Below are 17,426 nucleotides of genomic sequence, written 5' to 3'. Positions count from 1 at the left end.
CCAAAAATCTAGAAGAGGAAATACCGTCGCGCCGGCAGCTCACTTAGTGGACGGATATTGTATTTACCACATTTTGATGTATTATGTTTTGCTTTTCTTTCATGATCGCACGTTAAAGGTCCGGTAGTGGTGCTCACCTGCGGTGCTCTCATTAATCGACTCACTCCATGGAAAATTATTGTGGTAATCGTGTTTGGATTTTTTGTGATGGCTAATAGTACGTCGAAAAAGAAAATTGCTCTAAAATGCACAAATCTCTCTGCCCAAAATAGATTGATCATTGCGATTATTGGCCAAGTTATCAGAAACGAGTACTTTTTCGTGAGCTTACCAACCGACATTTCCGTTTTACTTGAATATTTTTTTTTTCCTCTTTTACAACCATTCATCCGTTACAATTAATGAAAAAATAATCAATATATGCGGCGTAAGGTAAAATTGAAACAAGAAAATGAAAACGGTATTTTCCAAGGCTAAAAAATACATGCTTAAATGTCAGTCAGTACAATGATATTGAGATAATCTTTAAATTAGCTTAGAAGTGACAAGCAGATAAATATCCCACACATAAGATAAATATATTTATATGTGAAAGCTAGTAAGCTGTGTAAAAGGAACGATAATATTCCAGATAAAGTGTTCGATTCGGGATATTCGATTTCGGCGAGCCATTAAATTTGTATAATATATAATAATTCTAAAGCAAAAATCCGATTTATTTTTACTAATCTACATAGCCAACTAGCTACAGGGCCACTGACATTGCGATGTTGTAATATGACTGAGTTGTCCATACTTAAACTACGATTAAACAGAACTACCGATTATCGTTTTCCTATGTGATGATTCATTGAATGGCCGCGAGAGAAGCCAAGAGACGTCTTATAAAAAATAAAGGCGTTTTGAAGAGGGTGGTGAATCAGCGATCCCGATCAAACGAGCGCGTCTATTAGAGACGAATACAGGCGCGACGCATGCACCGGACATCCATTATGTGCGGACTCGGACGAACCCCCAGCAGAGTAATCGAATCCTGAGTACCCCCCCCCCTCAAGGCGTTCCGGTCCGTGGAAGCGAAACCGGAAAGGCCTCTACTAGTCCAACTTATGTAGGGCGAAAAAGCTAAGTGAAGCACGCATTTGGGGATGGTCTGGGGACGAATGTATATGCGGATACGGTCCTCGGGGGTGTATGCAATCGATGCGCATTCGAACGCAGGGGAGGATTCACCGCTTCGTTGAATCGTAACGGATATGGGGATCTGACTACGCGTTTCTCCTCGACGCATCGATCGATTTGCCTCATTCATTAGGCATTTCAGAATGTCTATATTTCTTAAGGGACGAATCGCCAAGGTTAACCCCCCGATAACCGTCGAAATCGAAAATGTTTTGTCTGACATCGTCTCCCACTCCCATCACGTTATTAAATTATACATATTTATCCCTTTGTGAATATAAATTTATCATTATTTGCACGCGACAAGATGAGTAAAGTTCTTTTCGCTCGCCTGAATCCTGTCTCTATCGATAATAGCCGATGAATTTAACATTGGGAGTTCGGTTCAATTAGTAATCAATTCGATAAATGCTTACCATACTTATTCAAATAGTTTTTAATAAAAGTGGTTGACCTGCAATTAAATAATTATTTACAATAACAATAACGAAAAAAAAAATTAGTTACATTTGCAAAGCTATATTTAAAAAGACTAATATTTAATAAAATTAACTTAATATTATGTTTAAATATACTAACTTTTGTTTCACCCTTTTGAAATAGTTAAGAAAATGATAAGTCGATTATTCTGGTTAATTATATCGTTTTCGTTTATGAATACTCAGCATTAATTAGTAATGTCGTAAAAGAATTAATAAATAAATTTTATATTAGGTAATAATCTATTTAAATTTAATAAGAATGGTTCGATAATTTACTTTTCGATAAGCTGCTATTTAATGGATTTTTATATGGGTAACAATTAATTTGAATAAAATATAATTCAGGATTTCATATAGTCTTGATCAAAATAACTATTATTAAAATTACGTGAAAATTGTTAAACGTATGTCAGGATGAAATTAATATTTCATATAATTACTTTCTCTTATTATCATTGATTGAAGAAAATGCTATTTTACTGACAGGGACACTGGTAACGCAACATTTCTTATTAAAATTTCATGTCGATAAAAATGCAACTCTTAGGAGCATAACTACCCAAACAAATCAACTAAATTGAATATAATATAATATATGTAGAGCAATATTTAATTAAAAAATTATGCTTAGACAACCTGGATGTAGCCTCGATTATATAAAATAAACATAATTTGGATGATACATGAATGATTCAGCGTAAATCTAAAAAAGTTTGTAAAGTGCTTGTAAAGGTAGTTGCATTATGGAAGAAAATCTCTGGGAAGTAATCAAGGCTCTGTTGATCGTGCAGCGATCGTTATGGTTTTTTGGCCATGAGCGTCATGCACCTGCTGTTGCTTTTCGACGGACTCACACGCTATTTCTTTTTCTACGCCGTACCCTCACTTCCATCGGGCCTACGCGCATATGTGTATCTCGACCGCCTGTATGTTACGTTCGAAAGTCTTTTTTGTAACCGTCAATTCAACCTCAATGAATTTTAATGTACGCGTATTACCCACCCTCTGTCCCCAATGTAAGTTAAATATCTACAATAAATTGTACAAACAATTTATAATCTATTATTGGTCTAGAAAACAAATGACGTTATAGTTTTATTAATATCCATTATTTGCTAGAATATAAATATTATTAGTATATTTGTATATATCCATTCATAAAAAGCTTTTCACTGTAACCTTATTACAGAAACAGTAGATTCAACGTTGAAAGATCAATACATTTATTATTACTGTTTAATTTTTTTAATTTCGATTGAAATTTTGATATAGATTTCATTTACATATTTTAAAGATTTTGTACTCGCAGTAAAGATTCACTATTACAAAAATAATTTGAAGAATGGAAAATAGAACAGAGTGATTGTTAAAAAAAAAAAAAAAAAAAAAAAAAAAAATATAGGGAAAGTATTTATTGATAAATGTAAAACAATGAGGAAAAAATTTTTTTTATATAATTATGTCAACAAAATAAATTCAATAGAGAATCATGGAGGGAAAATATCACGATTTCTATATAAGTGATAAATGAAAAATCGAAAAAACATAAATTCATAATTATTATGGTTTATTTGTCATTATTTGATAATTTAATTCTATTAAGAGTCTTTCATGAAATGAGCAATTATTAATCTACATTTTATTGAAAATTTTATAAATCTCAGAGCCATTATTATAAGATAATACACTTAATGAAATAATAATTAATAAAATAGCAGATTTTTAAATTTAGGGTAATTGTGATTAGTATAAGCTGGTTTGTAAAATCGCTCTTTAAAGAAATTAGATTAAATTATTTTTTTTTCAGCGAGGCTTTTTATTGATACAAATTACATTTTTAGAATAAATTAATATACATAATTATATAAAAAACATGATGATTAAGAAAACGTTGATTGCATTGCCTAAACAAATGATGATCACCAGGTAGCCAAGCATTAAAGGTCGTACAGAGATGCTATTCATTTATAATATCGTAAAATTATAGGTTAAAATTTTAAATTTATATTTGATATTACCTAATATTATATGATAACTATGGTCATTAACAAAAGTTTGAATTTGAAAAATAACTTATTGCAAAAATAAATATTTATGGTAATATATTACGGTTATTCTATGGTTGAATGATATTTGAATATTACAAGAAAACAGCATTAAACAATTCTGTGTCTTATTAATCAAATTGAATAAAAATATATAGTAAATAACATAATTTGTTAATTGTAATTTTCATAAAGTAACTCATACCTTCTAAAATAATGTGGGTTTGCGTGTTTACTTGTATTACAAAATTATATTACCTGAGTGCAATGCTTAATTTATTTAATTTCTTTTCATATGATTTACAATGTCATAAAGCTGTCTGATGGTTTACGGTGACATTTAGTTTTGTGTCATGTGCTTGAGTGTAGGCAAAACACAAAGAACTCAGATAAAATCTACCCATTTACCAGACTTAAAATTGAAAATTTTTTTAAACAAATTTAAGCGTGAAGAGGTTTAAAATCTTTAATATACTAAAAGTGCCTATGCGTAATTACTCCTTATAAAGCAAAAATCCCTGAAAATATCACAATAGCAAGCCCATACTGCAACAATAATAATGTTAAATCTAAATATGAAAATAATTGTACAAAGAATTTTTTTGTACTCGAATAAAAATTTTAATTGTTTAATATTTTTTGTGCTTTAAATTATCATTTAAATCAATACAGTTTTCTTATTATTTAAGCTTTTCAATATTACGCGTATTTTTGTTTAATGAATTGGTTTTACTATGTTATGTTTAGTAATCAAGAATGAGAATATACTTAGTTTTCCTGGCATTATTGAATAAATACTATCGATAAAATATTACAAGATAGATTTTCTTTTATACTTTAAGAATTACAAATATATCGATAATTAGTATTAATTAATACAATGAACGATAAAATTTCAGTAATTAAAAAATCTAAATGTATGTTTTCTAGGATAAGCGTTTAATATGCATAAACTTCGACTCTAAATATTCCATTATAAAACGATAAACATATCGAAAAATTCGTATCTATTTGGTGAAAAAGAATTGTTAAAAAGTATTTGAAAATCCAATTACATTTGGTGACAGCCACATTCAATCTTTGTATTTTCATTTGTTTCGTATTAACGGTAAGAACACCCCAAGGCATTGTCTTAAATGAAACTAGCAATTTAGGATGCTTTTTAAGTCATATAGTGAATGGACGTGGCGCACGCTTTCCAATTTGAAAGATCATGTTGACTTTTCGTGTAACCCATGTCTCCATTGACTTTTAAGTTTCCTAACCTGAACGAAAAGGAATACTAGGGGGCCACGATTTGTCTTGGCTATTTGCAAACAAAAAAAGAAATAAAATCTTCGTAATTTGGATGTATGTGACGAGTTGCATTTGTAACTCTGATTAACCCAAAACTTTGTTATTCTACGCGTAAACCGGAATGCCTAGGTATATAATTGAAGAGAATCGTAAGCGATTGAAAACTGAAGATTTGCGAATGAAAAAACGAGAAATGAATAGTAATGCTTTATTAGATTATTAAATTATACTATTTTTGCACATTTGTTCTTCTGACAGATATACAATACAGAATTGTATATTATTCGTTGCTCGGGCGTGTGGCATTACTTGAAGCTCTGTATTCGCTTTATTCTATCTTCGTCTATATTCTACCTTTAATAATGTAGATCTGTTTTTATCATGTACAAACACAAGTGAGGTAGCTTATGTATATTAATAGTAATACGATATTCTATACGTTTACGGTTTTTCCATATTCACGATAAATTAGTTTTCGCAAAACTCTTTTTTCCGAAAACGATTTTTTTTTTTTAACGAGTAGTTCAACGGAACGAAGTCTTTAATTACGATAAATGGCTTATAATTCGTTTCCAAGATCATTCATAGTATTTTTATATTATAAGGCTCCATTTATTAAGCGAAATTACAATTCAATGTTGTATAATCATTTGCATCCTTACCGGTGCAGCTCCTAAAATTTCTATATATAATCAAATGAAAATGAATGATTTGTTCGAGTGGGGCAATAAATTATTAAATCGTCACAATTTTATTAATTTTGAAGACCCTGGGCTCGCGACTATGGAGCTGATAATAAAAGTTGATGGGTTGGTTTGTCGAAAGTGCCATCTAGCGATACGATAATAAACGGTTCCAGCTTCTAATTAGCGGAATGTACGAGGGCGGCAAGTATTTTTTATAATTTCTCCGAGTGAACGAATACCCTTGGTGGAGCCTTACGGACTCTTCCTCACAATAACGACACTACGCGGGAGAGGGGATCGCGCAAGCGGCCTATCGTCGTCCCAGGCTGCCGCCGCCGCCGCCGCCGCCGCCGCCGCCGCCGTTGACGTCACAGCCGCTGTCGCCGCCCCTTACGCGAGTCGCTAATGCCGCTTAGCATAATCCGTTAAGGCTCGGTGTGGTGCGCGCGTTTTTCGGCGCGCATCCATCCCGCGCACCAATAGCATTCAAACCTCTGCGACGTGGTGGCTCGGAGGGCCGAAGCAGCATCGGTGACGTCGGGAGGGACGCTAGCCGGTCTCTGTTAGCTCGTTCTTGAGCGGCGGCGACCTCGTGTGCGCCGCTACCCGAACGAGACGGGAGAGACGAGAGAGCTGGGACTGCCGGTAGTTGGCCTCGTCGCATCGGCGGACGCTCGTTCGTAAGAGAGGGAGGGCAAGATAGGCCAGAATGTATCGGGTCGGCCGCCAGTGAGCATCGCGGGTTCTCTCCAAAGAGCCTCTCCTCAGCAGAGTGGGAGGACGTTACCGAGGAGCTCTTCTAGCTTCGGGTGCTCGAGAAGAAGCGATTCGAAAAAGTACGTTGGGGCGCGGGTTGCCCGCGCGTAGCGCTCCGACCTTGTGTGAGCGTGCGGGACGAGCGTGGACTGTAGAGACGAGACCGTCCCTTACACCGAGATTCGGGATCAGGAGCCGGAGGTCATCGGGAGTCAAGTATGCTGGCCGCCCAAATCTGCCGGGAGTTCCACCTGGGCGTGATCGCATCGAGGATGCAGTCGCGCGTGCCGCGATGTCTCTTCGGGCCGCCCAACTCCAAGGAGACGATGGAACTCCTGCAGGAGGCTCTCGAGACCGAGAGGTCGCGCTTCGCTAAACGCTGGGGCGTGGACCCGTTAGCCGAAGACGAGGACAAGGAGAACGGCTCGCGCAACGGTGGCGGCGTCCTCAGACTCACGCCGACTAAGAAACGCGTGAGCCCCTACGCCAAGCAGACCAGCATTCACGGTGAGTCGCCAATGCATGAACCGGTTTCCCCTTCCTCGGACCCGGGTCCGGTTGGCTTGGCTTGGTCTAACCGAAGCTCACAACTCGTCACTCCTTTTCCGTCGGCCACCACTTCGACCTCCGATTTCGTCTTTCTAAGTCATCCCCAGCCATCTTCGATTTAGCCGTCGTCGGGGACTCATCGGCAGCACCTTTGAAATCATGAAGATCCCAACATCTCTCTCCCTCCCGCTCTAATCTTCGTATTTGCATTTTATACAACTGATTGTTCACACACCTATCTATTATTTATGCCTACTTATTTGTATTTCGAATAAGCTATATAATTGCCATATATTTTTCTCTACGCTGTTCTATTCTTTATCGCGACGTCCTTGTTTGATTATTACAAATTAATACGCACCACTCACGTGTCAATTTACTAGAGGTGAAAAATATTCCCTCGCATAATCAACATAATTCGACACTCGCCTCGTTAAAATGACGAAATTAACAGGAAGCCCGCGCAAAGCGAATGAAACACGTGACACACACCGCCGAGCACAACAACCGAATATAGATAAGAAGGCGGCATTGGGTGCACATGAAACCGGCGTAGCGGCCCACGTGGTTGTCCAACTACTGCCTTACCAAATGTCCACCGAATCTCACAAAATTTTTAAATTATTTGCCACTGTTTGCAAAAAACAAAATAATATTCATGAAAAATAAGTAGTTTTGCCTATACTTACTAATCCCAGTTTTTTCATTTTACATTTAATATAACGTGTTTTTATCCAGCATATCATATTTTTATTACATATCATTAAACATAATTGCGTATATACATTACGAAGCGCCAATATTAAAAAAGAAAAAAGAAAGGAACAAAACGCTTACCGTTCCATTTATGGAATAATTTCTAGAGATGCATATAATAAAATGAAATGTGCATATATACACGCACATTGTATGGAACATTGTATGTAGAGAGAAAACGAGAGAGACTGAGTACGTAGTCAATTTCGATTACAACGCCTCGTAATGAGCACGGCTTGAAATTTTGGCGGGAAATGTGTCCAACGGTTTTTGAAGCTCATCGGGTAGCAGCGCACAGGCGCCTATAACCCTTATCTTATTTAAAAATGGCTCTAAATATTTTTGATTTAAAATTATACCAATTAATATTTTACTAATTTATTTGACTTTTAAATAAATCTTTTATATTTTACACATTTGTTGCAACTGGATTTTACATTTTTTTTTTAATTTAAACATATATTTTTGTTAAATTCATCAAGCTAAAATAATAAATACCCACCTAAAGTCATTCGATTTGCCCGTTTACAAAAAATATTAAAAACCTGAACATTATAAGCGTTATAATTAATTAAATTTCTAGTGCGTAAATACTGTAGAGGGAGATAGCTATTTCTCGACTGGCACGCACACTACAATGTTTAAAGTAAAAAAATTTCTAATAAAAATTTTAAATAATCAAATCTTACATTAAAAAATAGCCTAATACATCCATAAAATACACGAAATATTCTCACTTATCATTATGAAAATAGAAAATGATTATATTTATTAATTTACAATAAATTTCTCGATCATTGTTTACATTCTAAATTATAATCCTTTAATGCAGCTTATGACGTAAACAGATTTAATTTAGTTTTTTGTACAAAACAAAATGAACAAAATAAGTTATTTTATGTATAACTAATTTTAAATAATACAATTTTATTAATCATTACGTATATTTATGCAGAAAATATCTGTTTTACTTTTTTTATATTGCTCTTTTAACATTAAATCATTCATTTATTGTCTATTATACGATATTTAATATATAAATTTCGAGGAATTGCGAGCAAGGTCAATCATTCGATGAATCACAATTGAAAAAAAATTCTTTAAACTAAATTCTGTTAGGGATTCTAAATTTAATATTATTATAACATTTCCAACTCATTTATTTTTATGCATGTACATGCAGTTTAATTTTCATTTAACAAGGCCATGTCTTATATTTCATATTATTGTAAAATGTCTAAAATGTAAAAAAAAAAGAAAAGAAAATTCCATTACATTATTCCAGTTTTTAGTTTTTAATCATATAGTTATTTACGTATAGTTGTTCCCTATTGCTTTTAAAGGAATCAAAATGGTTTATATGTATATTCGATAGATTGAAATATTTACACATATTTTACTTTCCTTTACATAATTAAAATTGATTTATTATATAAATTCAATGTAATTAATGACGTAAAAAGATTGTTTAAGTACATAAATATGTACATTATTATTTTTTTAATCATATACGTTAAATAATTAAGAATTTAATAAAATCCATACGAATGACTAAGTTGTACCGTGTTATAATCTACTTTATAATTTTCTTGACACGCGCACGCACACGCACGCACGCACACACACACATATATATATTTGATCGGTTTGCACATGTGTTTAAAACCTTTTATTTCTATAGTTATATAAAATAAAATAGATTATTATAAAATTATAAAAATTATAAAATAATATATTATAAAATCATATAAAAATATAATAGATATATCATAAAACAATAAGCTAACAATGGGCTAACAACTGAAGAAGTATTAAAGTTTTTTTTTATTATTTTTGTTCTAAAATTTATATATTAGCCATTCATAAGCTGTCTCAGAAAATTCATATTGAAAAATGGATTACGGAAATTTGATTATTCACTGTAGCTACGTCATAACACCGTAATGGGCGCATCAGAATCTCTCACTTATCTAACATTTCAGATTTCAACTTTCGTTTCAATCATTAGTTTCTAACTCTTCCGAAAATATTTATTTCTCAAACTTCTCAGTATGATTGTGAGTACATATGATTGTGTATCCTAAACTGCATAACATGTTATCCCCTAAAATGAATAACACTGTCGTTTTTCAGACCCTATATATCCTCTAGTTATATCTTTATCGAAAAGCGCGGTATCGATAAATAATAAGAAAAGCCTTAAAAAATAATAATTTACTATTGCATATTCTTCAATTTTTATTTTTCATAATATATCTAATGAGTCCTTAAAAGTTTAAAGCTGAGTGTAAATGGTGAAAGTGAACGGCAAGAAATAAAATCGATATAAAGAAGCTTATATGGGGTTTTTAGAGTTTCATCTAGTAAGAACTTTTTTACACGGTAATATATCAACGAAATTCTGTATAACTGATTTGCAAATCGATTAATTACAATTGGTATATGGAAGAAAGGGATATTCTTTTAAACATCACTGTAAATGACATATTTCGTTCAAAATTTTGTCTATTTGTCTATTTACTGGTATTACCCGAAAAAAGTCATCAATTTCGCATCACCAATGCAAAATTTTCATAGCACAACCAAATTCGCGGAACCGTCCGGCGGTTTCCTTGGGTTTGTGCGCCCATGCAATCAGCAATCAGCGAAGCGAGACAAGACGACTTGACGACACCTGCTCTGTGGCTTCGAGGTGCGCGCACCTTCTTCTTTTCCCACGACCAAATCACGGGTGCACGCAAAGTCTGCTGTGCGAAGAGGCCACCCGGAAAGGTCGCGCAACACCTGTCGAGCCTCGCGGGCTTTTATCGCATATCGAGATCTACGTCATTGCGCCTCGGGATTCTTGGCGAAGGCCAGATTTTCCTGAACTTTATCCTTCTCAAGGAATTTCTCTGAGGATTGTCTTACCTTTTTTCATTAATAAGCGTTACAAATAATAATAATAGTAATAATAATAATAATGTCAACACGTTGACATGGATATAATTACTATTGACAAATCTATTTTACAAACAGCAAATTTTGCGACGGACCCGCATCCTTAATTTTTAAAATTGACTATCAGCCATTACTCTCATACGAAATTTTAAAATATATTTTTAATTGTATTTAACGTACTTTGTTGACATATACCTTTCTCTATGAAATATTCATCTAGTATTACAAAATCTTCATAGAAAATCTGGACAAGAAATAATTGCAATCCATTGATTTTCTAATTTGTAAAATCAATGGCAGTTTTGAACGATTTACTTCATTCTTAGTTAATATATATTCAGCTTATTTGTTTCTCTATTTGACAATTGTTTTATTTAAAAATAATTCTCTTGGTATAAATTATTTATTTATTTGTTATCAAGAACCACAAAATAATAATTGACTGATTTGTTATATTTGTTAATTATCCATTTTTAGAATAATACAGAGTCATGAATGGATCGAGAAAGGTCTGTTAAATCATGAATTATATTATGATTATAATTTGATAATATAAATTTAATTGTATTTTACACGCGTTATAGTTTCCTTTTTATTTATGTTTCAACAATAACGTTATCATTAAACGATACACGGCACACACACACATATATATATATATATATATATATATATATATATATATATATATATATATATATATAGTCATTAGAAAGATTTGGTTCCTATAGTCGTATTATAAAAAATCGATAATTCAATTTGAATTCGATCAACACCCTCCCTCTCACCTTCATCAATTCTGTCTCCTTCTTTCTATGATCACATGACAAAAAAGAAAAAAAATGAAAAACATCTGCGTATAGTTCCGACCAAGGAGCCTGCAACTATATCTGTTGCAGACAGAAGCGATTGTCCCTTCTCGATTACAGTCATGAATAAGTCCACAAAGAAAATGCACCAACTTCTTATTGAAAAAAACACAGTAAAGAAGAATAACATGAAAGCGATTCTAAAGGCAATGCAAGACAAAGAAAGCAGATGATACATTTAATGGATAATGGAGATATGCCCTGTTTTCCGAGAGTACTAAAATATATTTATGTATCCAAGACGTAATCGTTAACTGTCTCGGGTCAAAAGTCGTAAAATTCATGTGTAAAAATTGTGGGTAAAGGTACTTTATAGGACTTTGTGTTTGTACGCGCTTAACTTTTACATCTCATATGACGTTTTCCCATCCTAGGGAACACTACCAACTTTTCTTAAGCGGGAAATCGACCCTTATTTCGAGTCCGCACTTAAGGATTTTACTGCCGTCAACCCAAATGCAATGATTATTAAAGTCACTTTCACAACATTTCCCGGATACACTTTCTGTGCCTGCTTCCAATTTATTGGACGTCTGGATAACCGTAAAATTAAAAATTTCGGCGTTGGATAATATTACTTGTCGATTATGTATGCAACTCGTACGTCGAATGTAAACCGATCTATCCTGAATATATCGAACGGAAATGAAATGCAATAAAGGCATACTACGCCGTATTATCTGCCGTGTACAGTAAATCAAAACTATGCAAAGTATCTGTATATTTATTATTGTAACATATTAAAAATAATGTTGATTTTGTATTGTTTCTCGAAACCTGTCATACGATATTTTATAATCCTATTCTTCCTATGCGTAATCGCGGCAACGTTACACGAGCTTAAAAATTAGATATAAAATCAGTGCATTAATATTTAATAAATTTTAATTAATTTTAAAAACAAAATGACCGCAATTTAAGATACATATAAACAAAGGAATTATTAGGCTTGCTCCGCTTTTGTATTGCCGATGTGTGCACTCTACATTTTTCTTGGCAAAGTTCAGCGTGTGCCCAAGTGATATACAAAGAAAAAAAGAAAAAATTAAGCCTGAGCGCATAAAGAAAGACAGATGACCCCTTGTAACATAGTTCTACTTAGTTTCTTTCATTGTACGAGCGGCGAAAAGCGAAGGATAGCTTCGTATCTACAGCTCTCAAAGCTCCAACGAAATTCTAAAGGAATAGAGTTCTGTAGGAAGCTCAGGAAAAACGTTTGCGCGACGTGCTTCATGACAAAAGAAAATTTTCATAGTTACGATTGTGCGCGCCTTAACCGACTTTACAGCCTTTTATACATTATATGCTACACAATGCATGCATATATACATATAGAAGCTCGTACATTTTACTGATGGACTACCCCTTACCCCCCTATCCCTACACTCCTTACCATGCTTTCTTGCTCTTTCTTAACGCATCAGCCCCTCCTTAGCAGTTGATGACGGACTCGGGTTTTCTTCGTCAAAAAGAACGAGAGAAGACAAAAAATTGATCGAGACTCACCTGGAGCTTAAGTCGCTCGCTACCTTTATCTTAAACTTTGCCAAAAAATGATTTTTTTTAAAGCGGTTTCTTACTTTCTTCGCGTTTATAGTAAACTTCTATTGGGCTGACTTTTTACGAATTACTTGATTATGAATAATACGAAGTACAATTTCTTGTTGTTGAAGGTTTATATATAAACAATAAAGCTCTATGAAAACTATTGGATCGAGATTACGTTTACCGTGAAAAACAGTTTCCGATGTATATTTGACACTTGGTATTGCACAAGGTGTGTTCGATACATCAATGAATCATGTGTTAGAACAGGTTACAGGAAAGCTACTACGAAATTTTAAAATCCAAGATAACTATGTCTAGAGGGTGGTCTGTGCTGAGAAAGCAGATGGTCGATGTCAAGGTAAACTTAATCGCATTATAAGAATTCTATCAAATTTATTGGACAGAATAGAGATCACCTATAAAATGCCAAAGTGCAACCTAGTGAATATTTTGAGCGAATAAACTCACCAATATCTATGCTTAATTAGGCGCACACCACCTTTATTTTTATCATGTTTCTACTTCAATACATGAGCACTTTTAAGCTTTCACATCTATTCATGGAACTTGGACATGTGTTCGTGTGTGCATCAGCAAGTATATAAGATATCTACTTTCTTATACTTCATGTCTCGGCCTATTATTGAGGGTAAATTCTAGCACATATAATTGCGGTTATTGCAGATGGATCACGAAGGTACAAAAGATGATAAAAAACATCGTAAAATTTGTGAATAAATAAAAGGGATGTTGATATTTTAGAAATACAAGTAATAGTAACTTAAATATGATAGACAGGGCACCCGAATATGGTAACTGGCGTGAAAAATGAACAATCATCCTATCTTTTTAATCTTTTGTGTGTGTGTGTGTGTGTTTTTTTTTTTTTTTTAATATTCATCTTTCCTATTACAAATGGCACTTTTTCAGCCTTTTAATAAACTATTATGGTACGAAATCCCCAAGATACAATTTAAATTACCATTATTACAGTTTTACATATTTGATGTCATAACTTTTAGGCTCTAAAAGTTTTTAAAAATGACCGAGACGTTATACAATTCTTCTCGTTTTGTACATCGCTTTAATTTTAATAAATTATTATATTGTATACTAACAGTATTTTGAAAATTTTCCTTTTTTTTTTCAAAACATTCGATTCTGAATTTCGAATAGCGTATCTGCACGATTGTTGTTTTACGCAAAAAAGAATTCTGAAAACATGCTCGCAAATCGTCTCGGTGTTAAGACACACGAAAGACTCCAAAGTGAATAAAAGAAATGGTTAGCTAATAGGGTAAACCGAGGGACCATTGAGAATGGCTGAACAACGACGAGGATAGTGACGACTGATAGAAAGGAAACCATATATGTGAGTTCTAGGGCCGCGTGAGACAGCATTGAGAGAGAAACAAGATAGCCAATGACAATCCACGGAGTCCGCTGCAACACCTGCCTTATGTTGCCGGGCAAATAAGAAGCTAAAGGTAAAATGAGAAGATAGACTGAGACGTAAGAGTCCCCACGATAAACTGAAGAATAATACGGAGAACAAGGGAGGGAGAGCGAAAGAGAGAGGGAAAGAAAGAAAGTGAGGAAGAGTAAGAGTCGTGTGTCTAAAAGAACAAGCAGGATATGCGAATCAGTATATACCGTCAAAAAGAAATTTTCTTTCAAGCCCTTTCGGACGCGGTAATTTATTCAATACTAAAATTGCTCAGCAATTTAGTAGTATTTGTTCATCGCTTCAAAGTATTATTACGAAATCAGGAGGCTGTAAAAGTCGCCTTCGTGTGCAAGTTTTTTAACTGACACGAATGTCGAGAGAAATAATTGTCTATGCTCAACAAAATATTAAAATGATTGATTTAATTTGCCAGGTAAGAAAATAACTATTTTTAAGTAATGATTATGTTCATTAAGCGTTTACTTGTTCCGAGTAATATTAGATAAAGAGCGCTGTTTAGTTATATGTAGTATAACAGAGAAGCAAAACTTGAAGAAAATATTCTGAAATTGGAGGTGGAATAAGAATAAGAAGGAGGATAATAAATATGCATCTCGAGTGCTGTATTTGGTCGAAAATAAGGGCTGCAACAGAAATCTTCTAACAGTTTTCATTGTTCTTTATGGTGGAAATTTTTGTATTTTCAGCAAATACATTTGTGCCACGCAGGTTGCGTTTGGAGTCAATAGAAGCCATACGACTATCTTTTCATCTCGATCTTCCATTAAAATTAAACATTAACGGGCACGATTCTATACTAGACGTAAAACCATAATCGCTTCCCATAAATATTCAAACTCTCAATTCTAGGGTGCCAAAGATCATCCTACATATTTGTACTGTTTCAATAAAGAGGGCATTTTTAGCGTTACGACTTTTCTTTATTGTTTGTCTGAATGCAGAGGAATTTTCGCTGAAGGCAAGTTGCAGCGCGAGATGATGACAAATGATGCTTCCATCCGAAAATCCATTTTTATTGAGAAGTTCTTAAAATTCTATAACAAAGAACATAGTTCTTTCATTATGAATTATAAACCTACAGTGTAGACAAAAATCAATAAGCTTTTAAAATGTTTGAAAAATGAATTTACTTTTAACACTACAGATTATACCCCGTAGTTTATTGTAAAATAAATTTCATTTGAAAATATTTTCCAAAATAGTGTACATACAGCTTAGACTATTTTATTTTTCTGTTGCAGATTATTGGCGTTCGCGAAAAATTTGTGATACTGGCAAAAAATCCAATTCCGTTGCCTTCATAGACGTGTCAAAAAATCAGCATCAACAACATCTATTATTGCTACAGCAACAACTACAACAGCAACAGCAGCAACAACTACAACAGCAGCAACAATCTCAGCCGCATCAACAAAACTTTATTGATAAACTGCAATCATCAACAAAATAATTATTTGTATTCCATTCTCGAAAATTTTCGCTACGGTATCGTGCTGGATATATTTTATTCAATACTTGCATAGTTATATAAATTGCGTCTTTTTTATCACATTAAAAAAATATCGTGTAGAACAAACGCCCTCTTTCAGTTGCGATAATGAAAGAATCAATTAGCCTGTCGAATACAATCATCTTTAATCACACTAACGATCATTTAAAAAAATTCTTTGTTAAGAATTCGAAAATTTTTAATGAAACTTGTTTGATGCGACTTTGTGAGTATCGAGAAAATTAGTAAGAGATTAATTGGAAGCAAGTACTTTTTGTTCTGACGTTTTGGATATGTATGGTAAATCTTTACTAATTTATACTATCCGTAACAGTAGTTTTCTAGTTTGAAAAGAATTGGAATTATGTTAAAAGGACAATTTTTATTTTTAAAATCAAGTTGTAAAAAATCATGTAACGTACCATTTGATAGGACGTTTATTATTTACCAATCTTTATAAAAAATTCGAAATTGAACTATTTAACAAGAGCAGTGTGAAATTTTTGGCATTTATTATCTCATCTGGAAATTAAATTATTTATGGAAGGATTTTTAAACGAGTTAGCGAAGAAGATAAAAATAATAATCAAAATGAACTATTTGTTAGTTTAATGGTCGTTTCAGCATAAGTGAAATGTCCATCTTTGTGCCAGGGATTTCATATTCGTATAAAAATTGTAAATAGTGCACAAATTGACGAATCACACTGTTCTTGTTAGTAATATATCACAGAACTATATAAGTATAGCATCGGTTTTAGCGAGATGATATCGTACCGTCCTTTTACTAAAATCGATAGCTCAAATCAATTGATTATCATATTTGTAAAGTTCCTCATTGGAAAATACACTTAAGCGACCTACAATGATATTCGCCGGAAGCCTGAAAGTGTTAATTCCACATTGGAGTGACAAATGCAGCGCCTCCAAAGACTAATTAATAAATTTTATGATATCGAGCGCCTACACTCGAGATTACTTAAAAATAGCACACGCTCATCTGTACAATCTATACTATTAAATTTAAGAAAACAATCTCTAGTCAAATACTAGATTAGGATTCACTTAGCGAATAAACTATTATATTTTTATACATGCACATTGTTATTTTTATTTTCATGCAATTCCTTGCTTTTCTTCATACGTATTGTAACTTTAAACTGTAATATTATAAAGTTATTTTAACGCTAGAAGCCATTAAAAAGAAGGTATATTTACAACTAAGGCTTGATTGAATTTTATATCACTTGAATTACAGAGTCACTATTTAACATTTAAACGTTTTTTCATGTTTTAATGCAATGCTTATAATAATCATGTAAAGGTTTTAAAATTTGAAGTTAAATTAATATTTAAATTAATTG

General features: G+C 33.2%; 1 protein-coding gene across 1 annotated transcript; it reads left to right on the top strand.

The window, feature by feature from the left end:
* The first annotated feature begins 6,136 nt into the window (after positions 1-6,136).
* On the top strand, positions 6,137-16,076 carry LOC105359122 (uncharacterized). The gene is made up of 2 exons (XM_011495611.1): positions 6,137-6,951; positions 15,816-16,076. The coding sequence occupies exons 1-2, from the start codon at positions 6,663-6,665 to the stop codon at positions 16,022-16,024; spliced, it is 498 nt and encodes a 165-aa protein (XP_011493913.1). The 5' UTR covers positions 6,137-6,662; the 3' UTR covers positions 16,025-16,076.
* The last annotated feature ends 1,350 nt before the right edge of the window (positions 16,077-17,426 follow it).

This window comes from Ceratosolen solmsi, unplaced genomic scaffold (genome assembly GCF_000503995.2).
Source record: "Ceratosolen solmsi marchali unplaced genomic scaffold, CerSol_1.0 scaffold11, whole genome shotgun sequence".
Lineage (NCBI taxonomy): Eukaryota > Metazoa > Arthropoda > Insecta > Hymenoptera > Agaonidae > Ceratosolen > Ceratosolen solmsi.
This window is presented reverse-complemented; position numbering and strand designations above follow the sequence as displayed.

What these genes read in the sequence shown, in the direction of transcription:
- LOC105359122 (XM_011495611.1), top strand. Translation starts at nt 6,663, where the DNA reads ATGCTGGCCGCCCAAATCTGCCGGGAGTTCCACCTGGGCGTGATCGCA. An exon ending in CAAGCAGACCAGCATTCACG is followed by an intron (nt 6,952 to 15,815) that starts GTGAGTCGCCAA and finishes TTTCTGTTGCAG; the next exon opens with ATTATTGGCGTTCGCGAAAA.